This window comes from Rhamphochromis longiceps, linkage group LG7 (genome assembly GCF_057381845.1).
Source record: "Rhamphochromis longiceps isolate RC_006_pf linkage group LG7, R_longiceps_female_GT1.1, whole genome shotgun sequence".
Lineage (NCBI taxonomy): Eukaryota > Metazoa > Chordata > Actinopteri > Cichliformes > Cichlidae > Rhamphochromis > Rhamphochromis longiceps.
This window is the reverse complement of record NC_140563.1, coordinates 16,898,838-16,919,103: the sequence shown is the minus strand read 5'-3', so window position 1 is coordinate 16,919,103 and position 20,266 is coordinate 16,898,838. Positions and strand designations below refer to the sequence as shown.

General features: G+C 41.6%; 1 protein-coding gene across 1 annotated transcript; it reads left to right on the top strand.

Annotated features, from left to right (window-relative positions):
* Positions 1-138: 138 nt before the first annotated feature.
* On the top strand, positions 139-15,822 carry LOC146665104 (FYVE, RhoGEF and PH domain-containing protein 6-like). The gene is made up of 20 exons (XM_085412570.1): positions 139-383; positions 1,014-2,847; positions 5,852-5,990; positions 6,254-6,321; positions 7,590-7,620; positions 9,170-9,321; positions 9,795-9,951; positions 10,060-10,147; positions 10,679-10,729; positions 10,858-10,916; positions 11,008-11,079; positions 11,805-11,873; positions 12,166-12,249; positions 12,351-12,430; positions 12,601-12,703; positions 12,825-12,971; positions 13,065-13,253; positions 14,534-14,662; positions 14,755-14,894; positions 14,993-15,822. The coding sequence occupies exons 1-20, from the start codon at positions 371-373 to the stop codon at positions 15,027-15,029; spliced, it is 3,642 nt and encodes a 1,213-aa protein (XP_085268696.1). The 5' UTR covers positions 139-370; the 3' UTR covers positions 15,030-15,822.
* Positions 15,823-20,266: the final 4,444 nt, after the last annotated feature.

The window sequence follows — 20,266 nt, the reverse complement described above, 5'->3', positions numbered from 1 at the left end:
AACTCATAATAATGCCAATTTGTGGAAGATTTGGATGCAAAGATTGACTCTGGCCGTCTGTGGCTCCTGGGGGGCCTCTAGTGGATCGTCCTCGGAAACAAAAAGGAAGCTCGCGGCTATTGGCTGGCTACATATCGCAGAACATCAACAGCCGGTGCGCCAGAGAGAAGAACTTGTTTGCGGCGGAATCACGTGTGCCGCTCGGGTTAAAATCAAAGAAAATGTCGATTATTTGACACATTATGAATCGACGATCTGAACTTTATCCGGATATGAAAGACTTTTGTCTTCACTGATTTATTTATTTATTTTTAATATAAGGACCGGAAAACAATAAAGAAAGAAAAACAGAAGCGAAGTGAGTGGAGCGATGATGAACTCAGGTAAGTTCCCCGTTCGATGACTTTTCTGGTTTATACGTGAACACGGTGAGCTTATAATGGCTAATCGGGAAATAGTAAATGCTCAGAGATGTACTTCTATACTGTAGTTCAGCATGTTTTTTCTTTCTATTCCTACACAGTATAAATCTCACCTGTTTAGGTTTAGCCTGCTCGGTAGTCATTTAAACAGCATAGCTCTAAATGAAGTTACATTTGATTATCTCGAGTTTTGTATTGATTTTGTTCGCAGTCAGCAGTTCAAACTGTGTCTTGTTGAACAGGGAAATATTTGAAAACAACGCCTTGAAAACCCTGCTTGTCAACAGGCTTGCCTTTTACTGCTTCTCCCACTCTTCATCTCCCACCTGCTAATCCCCCACTTTTGCGTGTTGACGCGAGCTATTAGTTGGAGTAATGTGCTGCTACATAGAGGGGCAAACATAAATCATGTGATATTTGAACCCTTGGAGAGGTTGTTTATGATGTATACCAAGGTTAGGATCAGCAGTGAAAGAAAACACAGTCATTACATTATAGTCAGGGTTACAGTCATTTAGATGTTGTTTTCCCTCAGAGGAAATAACTTTACCTCAAGTCCCAACTTCATATATTTCATTTCTCTATTCCCAGGCATGCATAAGCCACCTGTGGCCCCTAAACCAAAGCTGCCTTACTACGAAAGTCCACGGCAATCTCCTTTGATCCCTAGAAAAGGTGGCCTCTCGCAACCATCTCCTGGCACGCAGATGAAGGTGAAACCGGCGCTAGCCCCCAAACCCTGCCCCTCTAAATTCAACACTGTCTGGACGAGCCCACATCAGACATCTGCGTCGGATACCCCCCAGACTGTAGGTCGCCTTGCTTCCCAAAATGGACTGCCGCACGAGAGCAAAAGGCCTGACTGGGATTACGTTGTTCCTATTTGTCTGTGCAGCAGTGACAACTGCACGTGCGTCAATTCTCAAGGCACCCGCAATCATAGCAGAGAGAAAATAAACAATGAATACTTCAGAACAACGAACGCCTCTCCCACCCATACTCACTATCAGTCTGTTCAAGACGAACATGCTATTTACCAAAATGTCACTGTAAATACTAATATTTCCCGTCCTAAGGTGGCTTTTCGGCCGACTTCTCCTCACAGAACGCGGGGTGATGAGGCAAATGATGGAATTCTTGACGGTGTACCTGGACAAGTACCAGAGGAAGATGCTCTCAGTGTGCCACGACCCAAACTAATCCCAGCTCCCCCTAGGAAGCCCAGTCCTATCCCTGTACCACAGAAACCCAGGCAAGCTGTTCAGGACCATAAGGAAAAGGGGGAGAAGGGGAAGGAAGAGTCTGTAAGCCAAGATGGCAGAGAAATAAACACCAAAAATGTGGCGGTGTCACCAGACAGGAAGGGCACATCATCACTGTCTGTCAGTGCACCTGAAAGTGAAAAGAAACTGCCAGCTTTTCCGTCAGTGAAAACTTGTCCCCCTCCAGCTGCTCCACCCAAGAAAAAACCTTTTCTGTCTGAGCTCGAAAAAGTACTGAGCTCGGCTCCTCAGGCAATTCCAAAGGACGTGAAAGGGGAACATCTCGATTGGGGCCGTGGCACTTATGAGATGGATTTCTCCGCTAAAAAGAATAATAAAAAGATTCAGAGGAAAGCAAAGGGTGATGAGGAGGAAGCTTGTGGCATTTTGCATAGTCAGCAGGCCCTCAGCCAGCCTGTTGCCACAGTGGAGAAAACTGGGATGGGTAAAGTACCTCCAAAGAAGCCCCAGAGAAAGAAGCTGCTGAATCAGAATAAGGGATCATCTGAGGAGAGAGCAGCAAGGGAGTTTGAAGGACACGGGAAAAAGAAGGAGCCGCCTCTGCCTTCCACTGACAAATCAAGCGGTAACCATCCAGCAGCTGAAGTTAATAGGCATTCTCGCTCCAGTGTGAGCAAAGCCAAGTCCTTCTCCGGCGCTGACATCATTCGCTCTAAAAAAGTACAGAAGACAATTTCTTTCCGGAAACAACCCTTGAAATTATCAAAGAGTAGGTTACCCAGGCAGACGGAAAAAGAAGACCAGTTCCCAGACTACACTCCCGATGATAATGAACTAAGTGTTGACAACGACGAAGACCTATGGCAGAACTATCCCGAACGTAAATTCTCCGCTCCATTTACTGAGTTTGAGCAAAATGTGGACGGAGAAAATGAAGGAGAAGTTGTCCCATTTGAGGACAGCCCTGTGTATGAGGAGATATCAGACTTCGCCAATGTGGAAAATTCAGGGCCATATTCTCAGGACCCCTACTCACAGCCTAAACCATGGCAGAGCTCAGTTTACACTGACCCACAGGGCTTATACTTACACCCTGACTCCTCGGAGAGCTCGGTGTATGATAATGAGGGCATTTATGAGGAGCAGGATCCATATATGTCCCTGGAGAAAGACCACCAACAGACACCAGCACTCTGTGACAGGTAGACCTGATGTACTCGACTACCTCTAAACCTGATTTATTTTTAACAGCACGTTCTTCATTGTGTCCTGAAATTTCTTTTAAACAACCATTCATCTGCAAAATATGTTTCTGATGACAGAGGGCGAAAAGGAAGAGCGCAGAGGGCCTTCGCATTGTTTGTTTTTCTAATTCCTGTCAGGGTAGTTTGACAGGTATGGTGTGCTTGCATAGCCTTGACACACTGACTTAAACTACACAAATTTAAAGTATAAACATGTTGTTATTATTACAGGCAGAGACAATCTTTAGCCAAGAAGGGAAGAATACATACTAGATCAATGCAATCCACATTTCTGTGGTTTAAGAAGCGCTTTCACAGTGTCTTTGTGTTTGCAGCTCTGCGGTTATCTGGTGTTAGGAAGACGCTAAAACGACACCTGTTTCTCTTCTTAAAGGCTCAGTTCAATAGAGTGGAGGTGATAGAATTAAAAATCTGCTGCTTAAAGAGGAAACCTTTCATCAGAACTCAATATAAGACTTTATTTTTCATTTTACAATGATTATCCGTTATCAGTCCATTATCAGGGACTACAACATCTAGTCCTTTTACTGAATAGTTAGATTTGTTTGTTTTCAAACCAAAAACCTACAATCCCAACTATAACTACCTAATGCTAAAAAGTATATATGTTTATAAAACTGTTAGTGATGTGTGCATTAGGGGAACAAAAGGAGTTTCTGGCCTTTGTTCACAAATGTGCGGGTGGTGACGTGCTTATGCTTCTCACAAAATTCCCGTCAGATTCATGAAGCGTGTCCACTGGCCAGTTTTGTTCTGTAGTGACTTAGAATAATCTGCAATCTGCATGCCATGATCAACACTAAGATGTAATGAAGAAAGTGATGATGGTGATGCATTAAGTTAGTACTAAATAAATAAGGGGTGAAGAAATGGAAACAGTAGTGTCAGAGGAGGAAGCCACAAAAACAGCAACACCTTTCAAAACTGTTTCAGATAATAGAGCTGATGATTAGTATTTTCCTGGAGACTAGGGTTTAAAAATCAGTCAAACAATAAACATAGAAAAGACTTTGCATGAACAGACCAGAACAAAATGAAGGAAGGAACGTGCGATCTATCAGCTCAAGATTAAAAAAAATAAAAAAAGGCACTACACTTACTGGAAAAACAAAACGAAAAACATCCTCCAGCATGCACGCGACATTGCCAACCATCATCTTATCATTCATTGATAAGAAGTACCTGACCAGGATAAGATATACTTAAATAATCATAGTAACTGGAACATTTGTTCCAAATGTGTCATGTGTGAAGGACGAGTTTTGTTTGGTCTTTGTATTGGTTTGTTAAACTACTATATGTTGAGTCACTGTCTACTCTTGCTCCCATTTTCTTAACATTTAATCTAATTATTGTCCTCTGTCATTAATTTAATTCTATTAGTGTTTTATTTTGTTTCTGTCATTTTGGAAAACTGTAAATAATGGCTAATGAAAGTGTTACCGTGGCACGGTGTTGTGCTGGACAGCACTGTCATCTCATAACAAGCAGCTCCTGTGTTTGATCCACGGGCTGGCCGCTCTTTCTGTGTGGAGTTTGCATTTCCTCTCCAGGTACTCTGCCTTCCTGCCAGAGTCCAAAGACATGATCTTAGGCTATTTAGTGATTCTAAACTGGCCATAGATGTGAATGTGACTGTAAATGGCTTTCTTGCAATATTTTAGTGACTTGTCCAAACAATTGCCGTCTCCCCTCCACCTTCAATCCTAAATTGAATCAGTGGAAAACGGATGGGTGAAATATTTTTGATCATCAACATTATTAGTGGTAGTTGTAGTAAAGTTTTAAGATGTGCTTTCTATTATTTGTTCCTGAACATGTTCTAACTTTGTTTGCAGATTATGAACAAATTCAGCTGAGAAAATATCACAGATTTGTGCATTAAATCTGTTTATGTACAGATTTGTGTTTGCACTGTTAGATATTGCGCCGTTTCTGCAGATCTACATACATTCATCATAAGAAGCAGATCAGTGCTAAATAGATACGTTTTTACTTTTTTGCACTTTTGTTGAACTGACCCTTTTTTATTCTTTTCTGTTTTGTTTTTTTTAAATGTTTCTGAGTTTGCGTCTTCATTGGCTCCAGTTTTTAATTTATTTATTTTTCCCTGTGTGTATATTCCCTGAAGTAATCTTTGTAGTAATCCTGTTAGTAGGCAAAGAATTTCACATGTCTGGTTTTGAATGAGCAGTTTTGCAGAAGTCAGCTGGATAACAGGATTACAGTTTGTGTAACTGTACACGCTGCCTCCAACAGCTTAGCATGTCGCAGCGCTTTGGTTCAAACACTCACATGTTGGAAACACGTTGGCTCATAGCAGAGACCGCTCACTGCGAAGTACTACAGCGGTTGTAAAGGGGGCACAGACCCTTAGCTTTGTCTGCTTTCTTTCTTTGTAAGTTTTGTTCAGGGAGGTGCCTTCTGAGAATCCTCTGGGAATTGTGGCATTTTAGACATGCGGCGCATCTTTGGCACAATTTCCTGTCAGCTGTTCATGTGAAGTCCTGTTAAAACTGCTGACGATGACGGTGCCTTATTTCTGAGTTCTGTGAGCAGATGTAAAAAGATGCAGTAGGAGTAGGCTTGTGATTGTATTGATAATTAGATTTAACATTTAAAGGTGTCAAGTCCTCCCTTTCCTGTGTGCATTTCTATGACTTTTAATAATAAATGCTCCCGTATAAGAAATTCTTGGGATTAAATGCTGAGGAGAGTTTTTTTTTTTTTTTTTATATCAGAAATCTTCCTCATTCTTCTGAAATTCCCTTCCCCTCGCTCGTGTGCCATGTGTATTTTAAAGGTGTGTCAGCGCCTTTCAAATGCAGAATAAATGCCTTCAGATAGTTGTGTGTCAAGACTACCTGCCCTGTTTGTGTTTGTCGGTCCCTGTTTTGCTCTTTGACTAACACGTGTTTCTGACTTTCTTTTTTTTTTACAGAAGCTCCTTTGAAAAAGACATTGTTCTTGAGGTGCCGTTTGATGATGACTTTATCCAGACCACCTCAGAAGACGAAGGCGAGAATGACAGCAGCTCTGACTCAAGTAAAGGTGACCCTGAGCAGCCAGAGGAGAAAACGGTGAGGAGCAGAAGCTGTTAGATCCTGACAGGGTTTGCTCATTGCAGGAATTTCAAGGATGCAGGCAAAATAGTCCTGCAGGGGAGAACACGCCTTCCTTTAACAAGAAAAACAAAAACATTTATAGCATCATCCTCATGCTGTTTCTAATAGATTAATATATTATTATTGCATCTTGTACGTCTGCTGCGAGCAGTGTGTGTGCTACATTTACTGTACTGTTTTATTCAAACTGTACTGTTTTTATTGATTGTCTTCATCAGACGGCGAGTGAAAAGAAGAAAAACAAGATATTCAACATTGCACAAGAAATTATGACCTCTGAGAGTGTGTGAGTGTCCTTTTTTTCCCTCATTTGCATTTCTTGAACTCCACGTGTGCACATAGTCTAGGATAATTTTGCCCAGATTTTGGGATGTCTGTCTCTCAGGTTTGTTGTGGGTTTTTGTAGATTAAAAGTTTCTCTTGGTGTTTGCAACATTAACTTACACACTGGGGGGAAAAGACTGGAGAAAAAGCCATTTAACTAAACATTTAATTGTTAAGAAGTGCAAATTCAACAGTACATCTCAGTTTTTCTACATGAAATATTAAAGAAAAAGTTCTAGTAGCTCATCATCCAGATCATCTGGTGTGTGTCTTGTATTGTTTAACTATATTATATGTTGGAATTAGTCGGACCTGCCTTGCAAGACTGCAGTTGGTCCCAAATGCTGCAGCTCGCCTTCTGATGCAAACTAAAAGATGTGAACGTATTTCCCGGTGCTTGCCTCTTTCCACTGGCTCTCTTTTCACTTCAGAACTGATTTTAAAATGTTATTGTTGATTATAAAGCTATGAATGGACAGGCTCCTGGGTATTTGTCTGACCTCTTGCAGCCTTATGCGCCCTCTAGATCTCTTAGAACAAATGATCTTTTGCTTTTAGCCATACCAAGGTCTAGGCTGGTTCACAGAGGCGATCGAGCGTTTGGGTCGTAGCGCCTAAACTGTGGAATAATCTACCCCAACACATCAGACAGGCTCCTACTGTCAATCAATTTAAATCTCATCTAAAAATACATTTGTATCCACTGGCTTTTAATACAGTATGAGAGGTACTTGGTGCTAATAATAAAAGTTACTTGGTACTAGTTATTTTGGATTTCTGTACAGCACTTTGGTCAGCGTTGCTGTTGTCATTAAATGTGCTATATAAAAAAAAAAAAAACTACTTTGGTGTAGTATGAATGGCAGTGGGGGAGGTCTTTCTCCATAGGGAAAGCTGTAAAACGTGAAAGTACAGTTAAATGATCAAAATCTATGAACTCCTTCACATTTTGCAAAGCCTTCCAGCGGGCCTGACTGGAATCTTTGTCAGGCTGATTCTGGCCCCTGGGCCATATGTTTGACACACTGGTCCACTTGCACCCAACAGATGGTAGAGTCTTGCAGAATCTGTGTGTAAGCGCCTGACTGGAAAAAAACAAAACAATTTCCATTCACCTTCATTGTAATGGGTAGACACACATATATGTCAAAACCTCACAAAACATGATGATGTATTGTTGTATGGAGGCAGCGATTGCGTAACCATTATAACTGTATTTTGTTTTTCCAGGTTTGTTGACGTCCTGAAGCTGCTTCATGTTGTGAGTACTTCCACATGTCCCCTTTTAAACAAAAGCAACCACTGTGTTTGCCATGAAAAGAGCTGTGGGTATATATTTGAGCCAGTGCTGGTCTAGTGTCGGAGCCCACATTCTCCATATGTGTTTGATTTGATCCTCATAGAAGGGCAGAATAGACTTTTCTCCGTCCTTCTGGCAATAAAAGGTTCTTATTGTAACACTATACTTGCTCTGAATGATACACAGTCGCGTTGTTTTAACCGCTGCCAAAAAAATGATCTGATTCCTATGCTGTACTTCCCCTGCAGTGTTTGCTGTGCGACAAGAAGGGAAGAACAATATTTTTTCTGTGTCGTCCAACCAGTCTAACCAAGTCTTTGCCAACCCACTCTTAGATCGGTGAAGTAAAGCACTCCCTATCTCTACGAGAATCTCCACATCTGCTTCTGTTTGTTTGTTGAGTCGCTTTTTCTTGACAGTTCATCATATCTGCTCAGGAAGAGGAGATGTGATAAATTCAGGAATTGCAGTGTTAAGTGTGAGGAAATTTGATCAGGGCTGGTACGTAAGATGTAGTAGCCTTGAGTGACGACTCCCGTCTATGACTGTATAGCATACACGGGAAGCGCTCGAGTCTCCGTGGATTGCACATTTGTGAAGAACAGATCAGATGAAGTTCAAAGCAATGTTGAAGTGGCTTTCTATTTTACCCAGCTCTGTCAGGTACTCAAACGGACATCAGCACTCACCACAGCATGTGTATTCTATCTGATTTATCTGGTAATGCATATTCTTAGATGCTCTCGTTTTCGGGATCTAAATGCAGACAATAAAAGCTACTTTGATTTAGCTGCTTTGTTTGTCTAACCCATGTGTTATAATGGAAACAAGATAACCAAACTGGCCTTTTTCTCAACAAACGTCACACGTTTGTTACCGCTGACTGTCTGCAGCGTAGTCTCGTGAAACGTATATGCTTTTAATTTTTTTTTTCTGCTACATCCTTCACCATGTGAGCCGCCTCCTACACTGTCAGCTGTTTTTTTTTTTTTTTTTTTTTTTTTTTTTTTTAAGTAGGAGGAAATCGCACGTTAACCACAGGAGCTCTCTGCTGGGTACATGGTCTGTTGGCAGTTTTATTTGCCATGTGTCGCTATAAACCACCAGAAAGCGAACCATAAATGGTACCCTCAGTGTTTGCTGCTCTATTTATTATTTCTTTGGTCCTGATTTTATTTTATAAGAATGACAGTGCGTCTTTTGTCCTGTCTTGCCCCTTTAACCCCTAACCGGTCACAGAGGATGGCCGCCTCTCCCTGAGCCTGGTTCTGCCGGAGTTTTCCAGTTAAAAGGGAGTTTTTCTTTCCCACTGCCACCAAGTGCTTCCTCATATGGGGTCATTTTATTTTTGGGGTTTTCTCTGTGTTATTGTAGGGTCTTTACTTTGCAACATAAAGTGCCTTTAGGCAGCTGTTGTGATTTAGCACTATGCAAATAAAACAGAATTTAATTGTCTTTTAAGAATGCACTTAAGCTGTGTCCATCTGACTTTTTATCTGTCTATCAACAGGACTTCCGTGATGCAGTGTCTAAAGCCTCTCGCCAGAGTGGGAAGCCTGTGATTGAGGACCGTCTTCTAAACCAGATACTGTACTCCCTCCCACAGCTCTACGAACTCAACCAAAACCTCCTCTCCGAACTGAGACAAAGAATAGCTAAATGGTATAACAAAGTTTTTTATTTATTTATTTTTTTTACTGAGAGCTTTACATGTGCTCTTGTTGCCGACTGGGAGCTAAACCATGCAGTAATAACTGATAGTCTTCAGAGGAAGAGGGATGTTTTTATGTTTTAACTCCATACTAATGCCCACGGTCTTAAATCAAGTCACGATACCTATGTGGTGCTGTTAGTGCCTGTTGAAAGTGTGGTTAGTCGGGTAAAGAGGAAACTCAGAACATTGGTGATTTTTTTTCTGTTCATGATCCACAAGGAAGTATTCAAGCTCTGGGTAAGAATATATATTTTCACATGTTTTTGATTATTCATTTACTCTATAGGAGAAAAAATAGATACTATAAAACAAAAGTATGGACCAAAGTATGCCCCCCCCCCCCCCCCCCCCCCCCACCTAATCACATAGATGGATCGAGGAACTGACCAGTGTTTTTCTTTTCGCTCTGTTTTGTTTACAGGAACGAGAATCCCCAGGTAGCAGACATTTTCCTGAAACAGGGGCCCTATCTGAAGATGTACTCGACATACATTCGTGAGTTTGACAGGAATGTGGTTCTCCTGGATGAGCAGACTAAGAAGAATCCAGCATTTGGCGCAGTAGTACGGGAATTTGAGGTAATGGTGCTCAACCTGTTCTGCGTGTAAGTGTCTTTGCTCCCTTTTTCAAAAACAAAACAAAAACCATTAAATGTTGATTTGGTTTTGTTCTCTTTTTTTGTTAAGACTAGTCCACGCTGCGCCAGCTTGGCTCTGAAGCATTACCTGTTAAAACCTGTACAGAGGATTCCTCAGTACCAGCTGCTACTCACAGGTAAACCTGTAAATAAAGAGTCATTGAAATAGATCTTTTATGTTTCTTATTTAATACTTAAAGGTGAGTTTAACTTAAGTACAAACTCAGCTCACTGTTGTAGTTTTGGACTCCTAAACTGTACACGTTGGCGCAGCCTTTGATGTCTCATCTCAGGCATCATGCTGCCCTCTGGTGCTTATTATGAAAATCTTTTGTGCTCCTTCTTGACTCCTTGTATAATAAGGCTTTTGAAGTAGGGTCCGAATCAGATTTGGTGACATAACATAAGCTTCAACAAGAGTGAGCTTGTGGATTCACGAGTCTGGTTAATCGGTCAGTGCCAACATATGATGAATGTTTCCCACGTCACTCTTGTATAGCTGCGTTACGTAAACACCTGAAGACCTTTTCATCCAGGATTTAAGTTCTGAATCATTCCAGGAATTGGATATAGAGACTGAGCCCTTAACACCCATTTGCGTACTTATTGATCACTTGTTGTGGTTACACTGTTGATAGCAAAACTTAAATGTTTTTATTTTGTTTTAGATTATCTAAAAAACCTGCCTGAAGATGCAGACGACTACAAAGACACAGAAGGTAACGACATAACCTTTATTTTATTAATTTCTTTAAACCTGCAGATCCGTAAATATTCTTGATGGTGTTAGTGGAATGGAAATATTTCATGTCATGTGTGTGACAATTACAAATTTGTGTCCATTCAGCTGCCCTTGCTATAGTGAAAGAGGTGGCCAGTCATGCAAATGACTTCATGAAACAAGGGGTGAGAGCAAAATAGAAATTTCATGATAAGCAATCACATGGTAAATCCCTAATACACGTTACTTACACATTCCACTCGTTTTTTTTCTCAGGATATCTTCCAGAGTTTGATCCGTGTCCAGTGCCGTCTGATTGGCAACCATGAGATTGTCCAGCCTGGCCGGGTGAGGTCATAAAGCTTTTGTAAGATTTTGTACGTACACAGGCAATGTCAATGTAGGACAAGCAAAGGTTGTGCTAACACGGATGATGTCTCTCTGATTCTAATGTCCCAGTGAGCCATCACGCTTTTCCAGCATGAAGGACTCTGGGAAAAACTGAAGCAGCTAAACTGGTTTCCCGTTAGGCGATACATACTGTACTCAAGCAGGTGTAACCACCAGAGTCTGGTTTATTTGACTATGCTTGGGCATATTTAACTGAGTTGTTCCACTTGGTGAGAAAGTGGGAACGCAATGTTTCCTCAGTTGAGATTAACAATATGTTTTGCAAGAGTTTCCTGGGCTGACGTAGGCAGCGTTAACGTAGCATGTTATTTATTGATGGGCGAAACTGAAGCTCCCACACAAGCACTGGGACACCATGAAAACAGCACACGGGAGTGTGCCTGAGTCCAGGATGTTCTTGCTAACCACTGAGCCACCATGCTGCCACGTGATTATTAAGGCGGGCTGCTAATATTGACCTTCTCTAGGCCATCAATTGGAGAAAATAATGAACTTCAAGCTCTGCAAAGTACTTTTCTTCACATGTTGCACGAAGAAGTTCTGGATAAAGAAAAGGCAGTGAGAAGAGTGATAAAGTAAAATATGGGGAGGGATATTTTTTGCTAATTTACACTTTTGTGATTTCTCCCCCCCCCCCCCCCCCTTTTTTTTTTTCCTTCCAGATATACCTTAAAGAGGGGATCTTGATGAAGCTGTCGAGGAAAGTTATGCAGCCCAGAATGTTCTTCCTGGTATAGTCGATATTTCCTTTTATGCTTTCATAACCAAATCACAATCGAACAGCAGTGTTTCTGTCATGTGCCTCCACTCATGGTTCCCTTCCTAGTAAAACATGTGGTCATACATTCTGTTGAGCTGATATAAGGAACTTGGCTTGATTAATAGATTTAGCTTCCATGGTGCTCAGATGTCTTTCGACATTTGTTTGATATTTTCCCCACATTTTTATGATCTTATTACTGGTGTATTTGAGACTCGATGGTCATGACAGAATGAAAATGTTTCATGTCATTTTCCATTTAGTTTAACGACATGTTGCTGTACACCAAACCCGTTCAGTCAGGCCAGTACATGTTCAAAAACACGCTGCCCCTCAGAGGAATGAAGGTGAGAACTCATTCTTATTCTGTTTGTCAATTTTCACATTTTCTCACATCACGAGATCATCTTTATCCTGGCATCACGGCTCACAGTGAAAATAATTACAGGTTAGCAAACCGAGTCAAGAGGCCTATCAGAACGAGCTGAACATCGTGAGCGTGGAGCGCTCTTTCATTCTCTCCGCGAGGTAATGATCAGAAATGAAAGAGGCCTTTGTAATTTAAGATGGTGTGTTGTTGTTGTTGTTGTTATTACATTTTATTTCATTAGTGTATGTTCTTCTTTTTTGTTTTTCTTGAATCTATTTTGGGGTTTTTTTGTTTTTTTTTACATATGCTCTGTTTTCTCTTTCTGTAGCTCGGCCGAGGAACAGGACGAATGGCTTGAAACGATTTCCACAGCGATCAGTGAACACATCAAGAAGACGAGCAGCTTTACCCCTGGCAAGCCTCGAGATGTGGTAAGATCACTTAAAAAAGTACATCTCCGGCTGTTGCAATATGTGAGCAACATTTAACATTGTATGAGCAGCCACTGAAACTCCTGTGTGCCTTCATTTTTTTTGTACCACTCATATTCAGCTGGATGGCACTGATGTTGGCGATGGTGCTCCTTTGGGATCCAAAGCCCCCATATGGATCCCTGACAAGCGGGCCTCCATGTGTATGGTCTGCACCTCCAAGTTCACCCAAACATGGAGGAGACATCACTGCCGTGCGTGCGGAAAGGTGAGGCATCAGTTGTACAACATGCTTACTGTCCAGAATGAGGGAGAGATGGAAGGGCAAAAAAAGTAAAACTTGTGCTTTATTCTTCCACAGGTTGTGTGCCAATCTTGCTCCTCCAATGAATTCCCTCTCGAATATAAAAAGAACAAGTTTACTCGAGTGTGTGACCAGTGTTTCCAAGTTCTTTTGGAGCAGAAAGGCGAACAGACCCATCAACTTGGAAAAAGAACTGCGTTTACTTTCCACAAAAAGCAGAAGTTGATACCCGCAACCCTCAAAGAGGTAGTTCATATGTCGCCCTCATCTGTATACACTTTCCATTACAACCTTATTACTGCAGTAGTTTATTTATTATTCACAATAGAACAATAGAAAAAATTTTGGACTGCTGGACTTTCAAGAGAGGGATGTTGTCCCATTTTTGTCTGATATAGGATTCTAACTGCTGAACAGTCCTGGGTCTTCTTTAACGTATTTATTGTTTTATGGTGCTTGAAATGTTTTCAGTAGGGGACTGTTGATGTATGCAGTTTAGCATTTTCTTGCTGAAGTATACAAGGTCTTCACTGAAAAAGATTTCATCTGTATGGGACCATATATTGCTTTTAATACCTCTCAGCATTAATAACGGCTTTTCAGATATGCAAGCTCCAAATTCCATAAGCTCTTGTGCGACCCCCCCCAAACCATCAGAGATCCAGGCTTTTGTACTGAATGCTAATAAGGCAGGGGTGTCCAACTCCAGGCCTCGAGGGCTGGTGTCCTGCAGGTTTTAGATGTGTTCTTGATCCAACTCAGCTGATTTAAAATTACCTCCTCATAAAGTTCATAAAACCTGCAGGACACCGGCACTCGAGGCCTGGAGTTGCCTACCCCTGGACTAAGGGAAAGCAGAAAACTGTTCCGTGGACCCCACCAGAGGACCAGAAGACCCCTTATTGCAGGGGTGCCCAACTCCAGGCCTCAAGGGCCGGTGTCCTGCAGGTTTTAGATATCACCCTGGGTCAACACACCTGAATCAAAAGATTAGTTCATTACCAGGCCTCTGGAGAACTTCAGGACATGTTGAGGAGGTAATTTAGCCATTTGAATCAGCTGTGTTGGATCAAAGACACCTAAAACCTGCAGGACACCGGCACTCGAGGCCTGGAGTTGGACACCCCTGCCTCAGTCCATTTTAAATGAGTTTTGGTCCAGAGAAGATGGCAGTGATTCTAGCTCATGTTCACATATGGCTTCTTCTTTGCATGATATATTTCTCCAGAATCTCTGAATCTTTTGAAGACTTTATGTATCCAGGTTAATTAGTTATAGAAAGTTCTTTCCAGCCTTTATTTCCCCCTGTTCCAACTTTTTGAGAAGTTTTGCTGCCATCAAATTTAAAATGAGTTAATATTTTTCATTAAATAGTAAAATTTCTAAACATTTAATGTTTTCAATTCTTGTTATAAAAATTTGGATTTAGAAGATTTGCATTCTGTTTATATTTACATTTTACAGTGTCCCAACTTGGCTTCATATAATGTTCAGAAAACTCATCAGACTGCTTTTACTTTGTAAAGGTGACGGCCAGCACAGACGACTCCTCTATGAGTGGGTACCTGCAGGTGTCCAAGGTGGCTAAAAAGCACGGGAAGAGGTTATGGTTCGTCATTAAAGACAAGGTCCTGTACAAATACGCAGCAAGTGAGGTAAAGTCTTCTACTTGTATTAATAAAAGCTCAGTATGGCAGTTGGAACAAAGAGAATTATTGCAACGTTTGTTTTTCATTTCTTCATGCAGGACGTGGCAGCTTTGGAGAGTCTGCCCCTGCTGGGATTTGTTGTAAAAGCTGATTTCTCACAGACGTCGCAGTTCAAACTCTACCACAAAAACAAAGTTTACTACATTTTTAAAGCTGACAGCCCAGAGACTGCCCAAAAGTACTGTAGAGAGAGATGCTATTTATTATTGTATATAGTGACAATATTAATAATATTAAAATATTGTAATAATATTTTCTTTTTTCTTTTTTTAACAGATGGATCACGTCTTTTAAAGAGGCTGCTGTGCTTTAATATCTGCTGTGTGAAGCTGCTGGCTGTGCTTGCCTCGGCTGAAACTGTTTTACCTCAGTGCTCCCAGAAATCTGTAAACAGCATCTGGAGTCACCAGTTTTGTGCGTTTTGTTTTTATTGATTTTATTGTAATTACTGTAACTACTTTTTACATTGTTTTTAGAGCTCTCTTGTGGAGATGGGATTTACCCATTTTTATTTTTGCACAGTCACATGAATCTTTTCCACATGCATTTAAAAAGTTTAGGCTTCAATGTCAGAAATCCATTTTTAGACTTTAATTTTGGGTTATGCTTTTAATGCAATTGTCTAATGTCGTGCTTGGATTGCCATAGCACAGATTTGGTGAAAAAGAGAATTATCCATTAGTTACTGTGGACACGGCTGCTGTCATAACATGTGAACACACGTCTATCCAGCAGATTCCTAAATAAATTATGTGGGTATTTCTTGTGGTTTGAGAATGCTTTTTTTTTTTTTTTCTTTTTTCTTTTCACACTTCATAAGTTACCATAGAGCACGTTCAGAGCAATGTTAAAACAATGTTCACTTCCTGCTTGGGTAAGAAATGTTTACTTTATCTTCTTAGACTGGAGTCTGCAATCTAAAGTCTCAATGATGTATTGGTGGAGAATTCACTGTTCAAACTGTCCCATAATGGGTTCTGCACCTAAGTCAATCAAATGGCTTCATATGATTATACCCTAAATATATATCTATGTAAATAGAAGTGATTGTAATTAGATTGACAAGAAATTAATTTTTACTGCTCAAATTCTGTCATTGTAATAAATCTTTATTTTCATGTGTTTATTGTTGTTGTATGTATGTTTGCTGAAATTATTCTTTTCCAACGTTAACGCTATACTTTACACCCAAATCACTTTTACTTTAAATGCTGCAAATTGACTGTACAGTTTAGTCACTTATATAAGTCCTCATGATGGATCTTAAAGGCTTATACTAGGGGTGCAACGATACTCGTATCGATATTGAACCGTTCGATACAGTGCTTTCGGTTCGGTACGCATATGTATGAACAATACAACATTTGTAATTTATTTTATCAACTTTCCTTCTGACGATGCTGTCTGTGTTGAGCGCTCAGTGGATCTGCGCTCGACAGTGCAGCCTAGGCGGAGTAGTCGAACGCAGATCCACTGAGCGCTCAACACAGACAGCATCTTCAGAAGGAAGAGCGCAGGGCAAGCTAGCGAGACAGAAGTTAAGCTCTCCTTGCAACATGGCAAATTGAACCTCCCCCACCCTCATTCAGATCTGGCGTTTAGAATTATTTTGGTTTTCATGTGAGGTATGACCCTGAAGGTAAGCGCGTCATGGACTAAAGTAAAACAGTATGTTGGATGTGCCAGCAATGCTCAATTACATGGGTGGGAACTAGTGTGTTAGCGCAGTTAGCTCGTTAACGTGTTGGCCGTCTAGCCCCACGCAAGGGCGATCAGGGGTAGCTCGTTAACGGAGATTTGCCGTGTTGTGGCGTTAACGTCATTTCAACGAGATTAACGCTGACAGCACTAGTGGGAACACAACGAATATGACTGCGCGTTTACGCCGACATCATCCAAGTGCAAAGACAAGTGGAAGCAGACAAAAACAACAAGCATGCATGCTACAAACTTTACTCGAGTCATTTAGACAGCCGTTAGCACATGATTCTCCTTATGGGGACCTGATATGTTTAATATTGTGGCAAGCTCAGACAAGGTGGAGACGGAGGTGTCGTTTGGTCTTGCTTCCCGTGAGCTAGCCAGGGAGCACAGCCATTTATTGACATTTGCAGAAGAACACTGCCGCTAGCTAACTGCTCAGTGCGGCAACCGCACAGCAACAACAACACACAGGGCGCCCTCTGACCCCGGAAGGACACACCGTCGCAGCGAGAGGGCGTCACCCATCACTATGGCAACATAAACAAAACATAACTGTACAAACAGAACCCCGAACAGCCCTGACCCGCTACATAGCCCCCACCTATGGGGTCAGTCGTCCCCGACGACCCCATTACCCCACACAAAGTCCTGCAAATGTCCAGGTGCCGTCTTTTGGCGCACCGGCCGGTCAAGACCTGCGGGGGAAAAGTCACTCGGGTCAGAACATGGGGTGCCACCATCATCCCACTTCTGACACCAATGTGGCGAGCTTAGACAAGGAGGAGACGGAGGTGTCGTTTGGTCTTGCTTCCCGTGAGCTAGCCAGGGAGCACAGCCGTTTATTGATGTTGGATTGTGTGTCCACAGGTGTTTGTACTTTGCGTCGTAATAAAATGACGGTAAAAGGCTCCGCCCACTTCCTATCCATGTCTTACCATGCAACGACTCTGTGAATGGACTGGAGAAGTGTAGTGGTAGAGTCCTCCGTCAGGAATGAGATATGTGTGTCGACTTTTTATTCTCCCTTAAAATTATTATGCCATAACGCTGCACAGAGCAGCTCTGCTAACAGGTTATGGGCCCAGAGCAGCAGTAAAGAGATCCTGTAACTGCCAAAGGAAGGGCAGCGTTTGCTGAAACCGCAAGTTACCGGCAGGTGTTAAAAGTTTGGCACGATTGAGTGAGTAAGCGTTTTTGTGCATCATGAGCAGACACACGGCAGAGTCGGGCAGTCGATATTCCCGTTTGCAGTTTGATGGAGATGAAAGGAAATATGAGATATGGGAAACGAAGTTCCTTGGTCATCTCAGACTACAAGGTTTGAAAGATGTCATCTTAAAGGCTGAGGGTGATGAAGAAGCCGATGGTGAAGATGATGACAAAAATGCAGAAGCATATGCAGAGTTGATACAATTTCTGGATGACAAAAGTTTATCGTTAGTTATGAGAGATGCAGTTGATGACGGACGGAAAGCCCTAAAAATTTTGAGAGGTCATTATGCAGGAGTGGGCAAGCCAAGGATCATAAGTCTGTACACCGAACTTACTTCTCTCACAAATGAAAAGAATGAAAGTGTGACGGACTATATTATCCGAGCAGAAGCAATTATCACAGCGTTAAAAAATGCGGGTGAGTCATTAACTGATGGACTTCTGATCGCAATGATAATGAAAGGTCTACCAGAGACATTTAAACCCCTGATTGTGCACGTTACACAGAGCGAAGCAAAAATCACATTTTCAGAGTTTAAAGTAAAACTCAGAAGTTATGAAGAAACCGAGAGAATGCGTGCGGCTGTAACTGATGACAACGTAATGAGGACAAAAGTGCAATTAGACCAGGATTCTACTTCATGGCGAGCAGATGACCGAAGATCAAAGAATAATGAGATTGTGTGTTTTAAATGTGGACTAAAGGGACACACTGCAAGAACGTGCCGATCCAGAGTATGGTGCAGTTTTTGCCGGAGTAGTACACACAAAGATGCGACCTGTAGAAGGAAGCTAAGACGGGATGAAGCGAGAGGGGTTGTGGAGAAGGACTATGTGTTCAAGACGGGCTCCGAACCCCAGAGGGTCCCGGACGGCGGCCAAGAGATGCTGAATAACCAGCTACTGGTGGATACGGGAGCGACGTCACATATCTTTACGAAGATCGAGAGTTTTAAGACTTTTGATGACACATTTCGACCCGAGGCTCATTGTGTAGAGTTGGCTGACGGAAGGCGGAGCAGAGGAGCTGCAAAGCGGCGAGGAGATGCTGAGATAAGTATGATTGACAGTAAAGGACGCAGTCACAAGGTAACATTGAAACAAGCACTCTACATTCCATCGTTTCCACACGACATTTTGTCAGTAAAAGCAGCTACTAGTAACGGAGCCACTGTGGTTTTCAAACACGGGGACAGTTTTCTTAAACATGTTGATGGAACAAAATTCCCTATATATGAACACGAGAGACTGTTCTTTATAAACACTGTGCAAGAGTTTGAAGAGAAATGTAATGGATGCTTTGATATGCAAACGTGGCATGAAATTCTAGGACACTGTAATTATGAGGATGTTCAAAATCTGCAAAATGTCGTTGATGGAATGGAAATTAAGGGTAAAATCAACAAAAATATGCAATGTGAAGCCTGTATACAAGGGAAGTTTACTCAAACTAGGAACCGAGAACCAGATGAAAAGGCCAGGGCAGCATTAGAGTTGGTACATACGGATTTAGCTGGTCCGATTACGCCAAACTCTAAAGAAGGGTTTAAGTATGTTTTGTCGTTCGTTGATGATTATTCAGGTGCAACATTTGTATATAATCTGAAACACAAAAGTGATACAACTCAAGCAACTGAAAGATTTATTGCAGAGGTGGCGTCATATGGGAAAATCAAGTGCATTCGTTCTGATAATGGAACTGAATTTACAAGCAGACAGTTCAGAGATTTATTAAGTAGACACGGCATTAGGCAGGAAACTTCGGCGCCATATTCGCCTCATCAAAACGGAACAGCAGAGAGGAACTGGCGTACACTTTTTGACATGGCGAGATGCATGTTAGTTGAGAGCGAATTGCCAAAGTCTTTATGGCCATATGCAGTACAAACCGCGGGAGTGATTCGGAACCGATGTTTTAACAAACGCACAGGTCAGACAGCGTATAAGATGTTAACTGGAAAAAGACCTGATCTTTCTAGAATGAAAAAATTCGGATCATTGTGCTATGCTTATAAAGAAAATAGGGGAAAGCTGGATCCAAGATGCGACAAAGGTGTTTTCTTGGGATATGACAAAAATAGTCCAGCATATTTGATCTATTTCCCAAAAACCGGGAAAGTTGAAAAGCACAGATTGATAAAAATACTAAATCCCGCGACAATGGATCAACAAACACAGAAGATGAGGTTTATGAATCCAGAAAAGATGGTGAACCCAAACAGACGAAGGATGAGGATATTCCAGATGGTAGTGAAAGCAGTCAAACTGAGTCCGAGGTTAAAACTGATGATAAAGTAGATGCTGGAGCTACACGTTATCCATCCAGAATCAGAAAGAGACCTGATTATTTGAGTGATTATATCACGGATGTGAAAGAGTGTGAAAATGAACAGATGCAAACCAGTGTTGATTATTGCTACAGATTGTTGTGTGAAATACCCACATCATTTAGCGAAGCTATTGTGTCAAGTGAGTCAAAAGAATGGGAAAAAGCGATGAATGAAGAAATTCAATCCCTTAAGGAGAATGACACATTTACTTTAACCACTTTACCAGAGGGTAAGAAAGCAGTGGGGGGTAAATGGGTTTATGCCGTTAAAAAGAACTCAGACGGATCAGACAGATATAAAGCTC

Coding starts and splice junctions, on each gene's coding strand:
- LOC146665104 (XM_085412570.1), top strand. Junction 2,848..5,851: donor ACACCAGCACTCTGTGACAG/GTAGACCTGATG, acceptor TTTTTTTTACAG/AAGCTCCTTTGAAAAAGACA. Junction 11,080..11,804: donor AGATTGTCCAGCCTGGCCGG/GTGAGGTCATAA, acceptor TTTTCCTTCCAG/ATATACCTTAAAGAGGGGAT.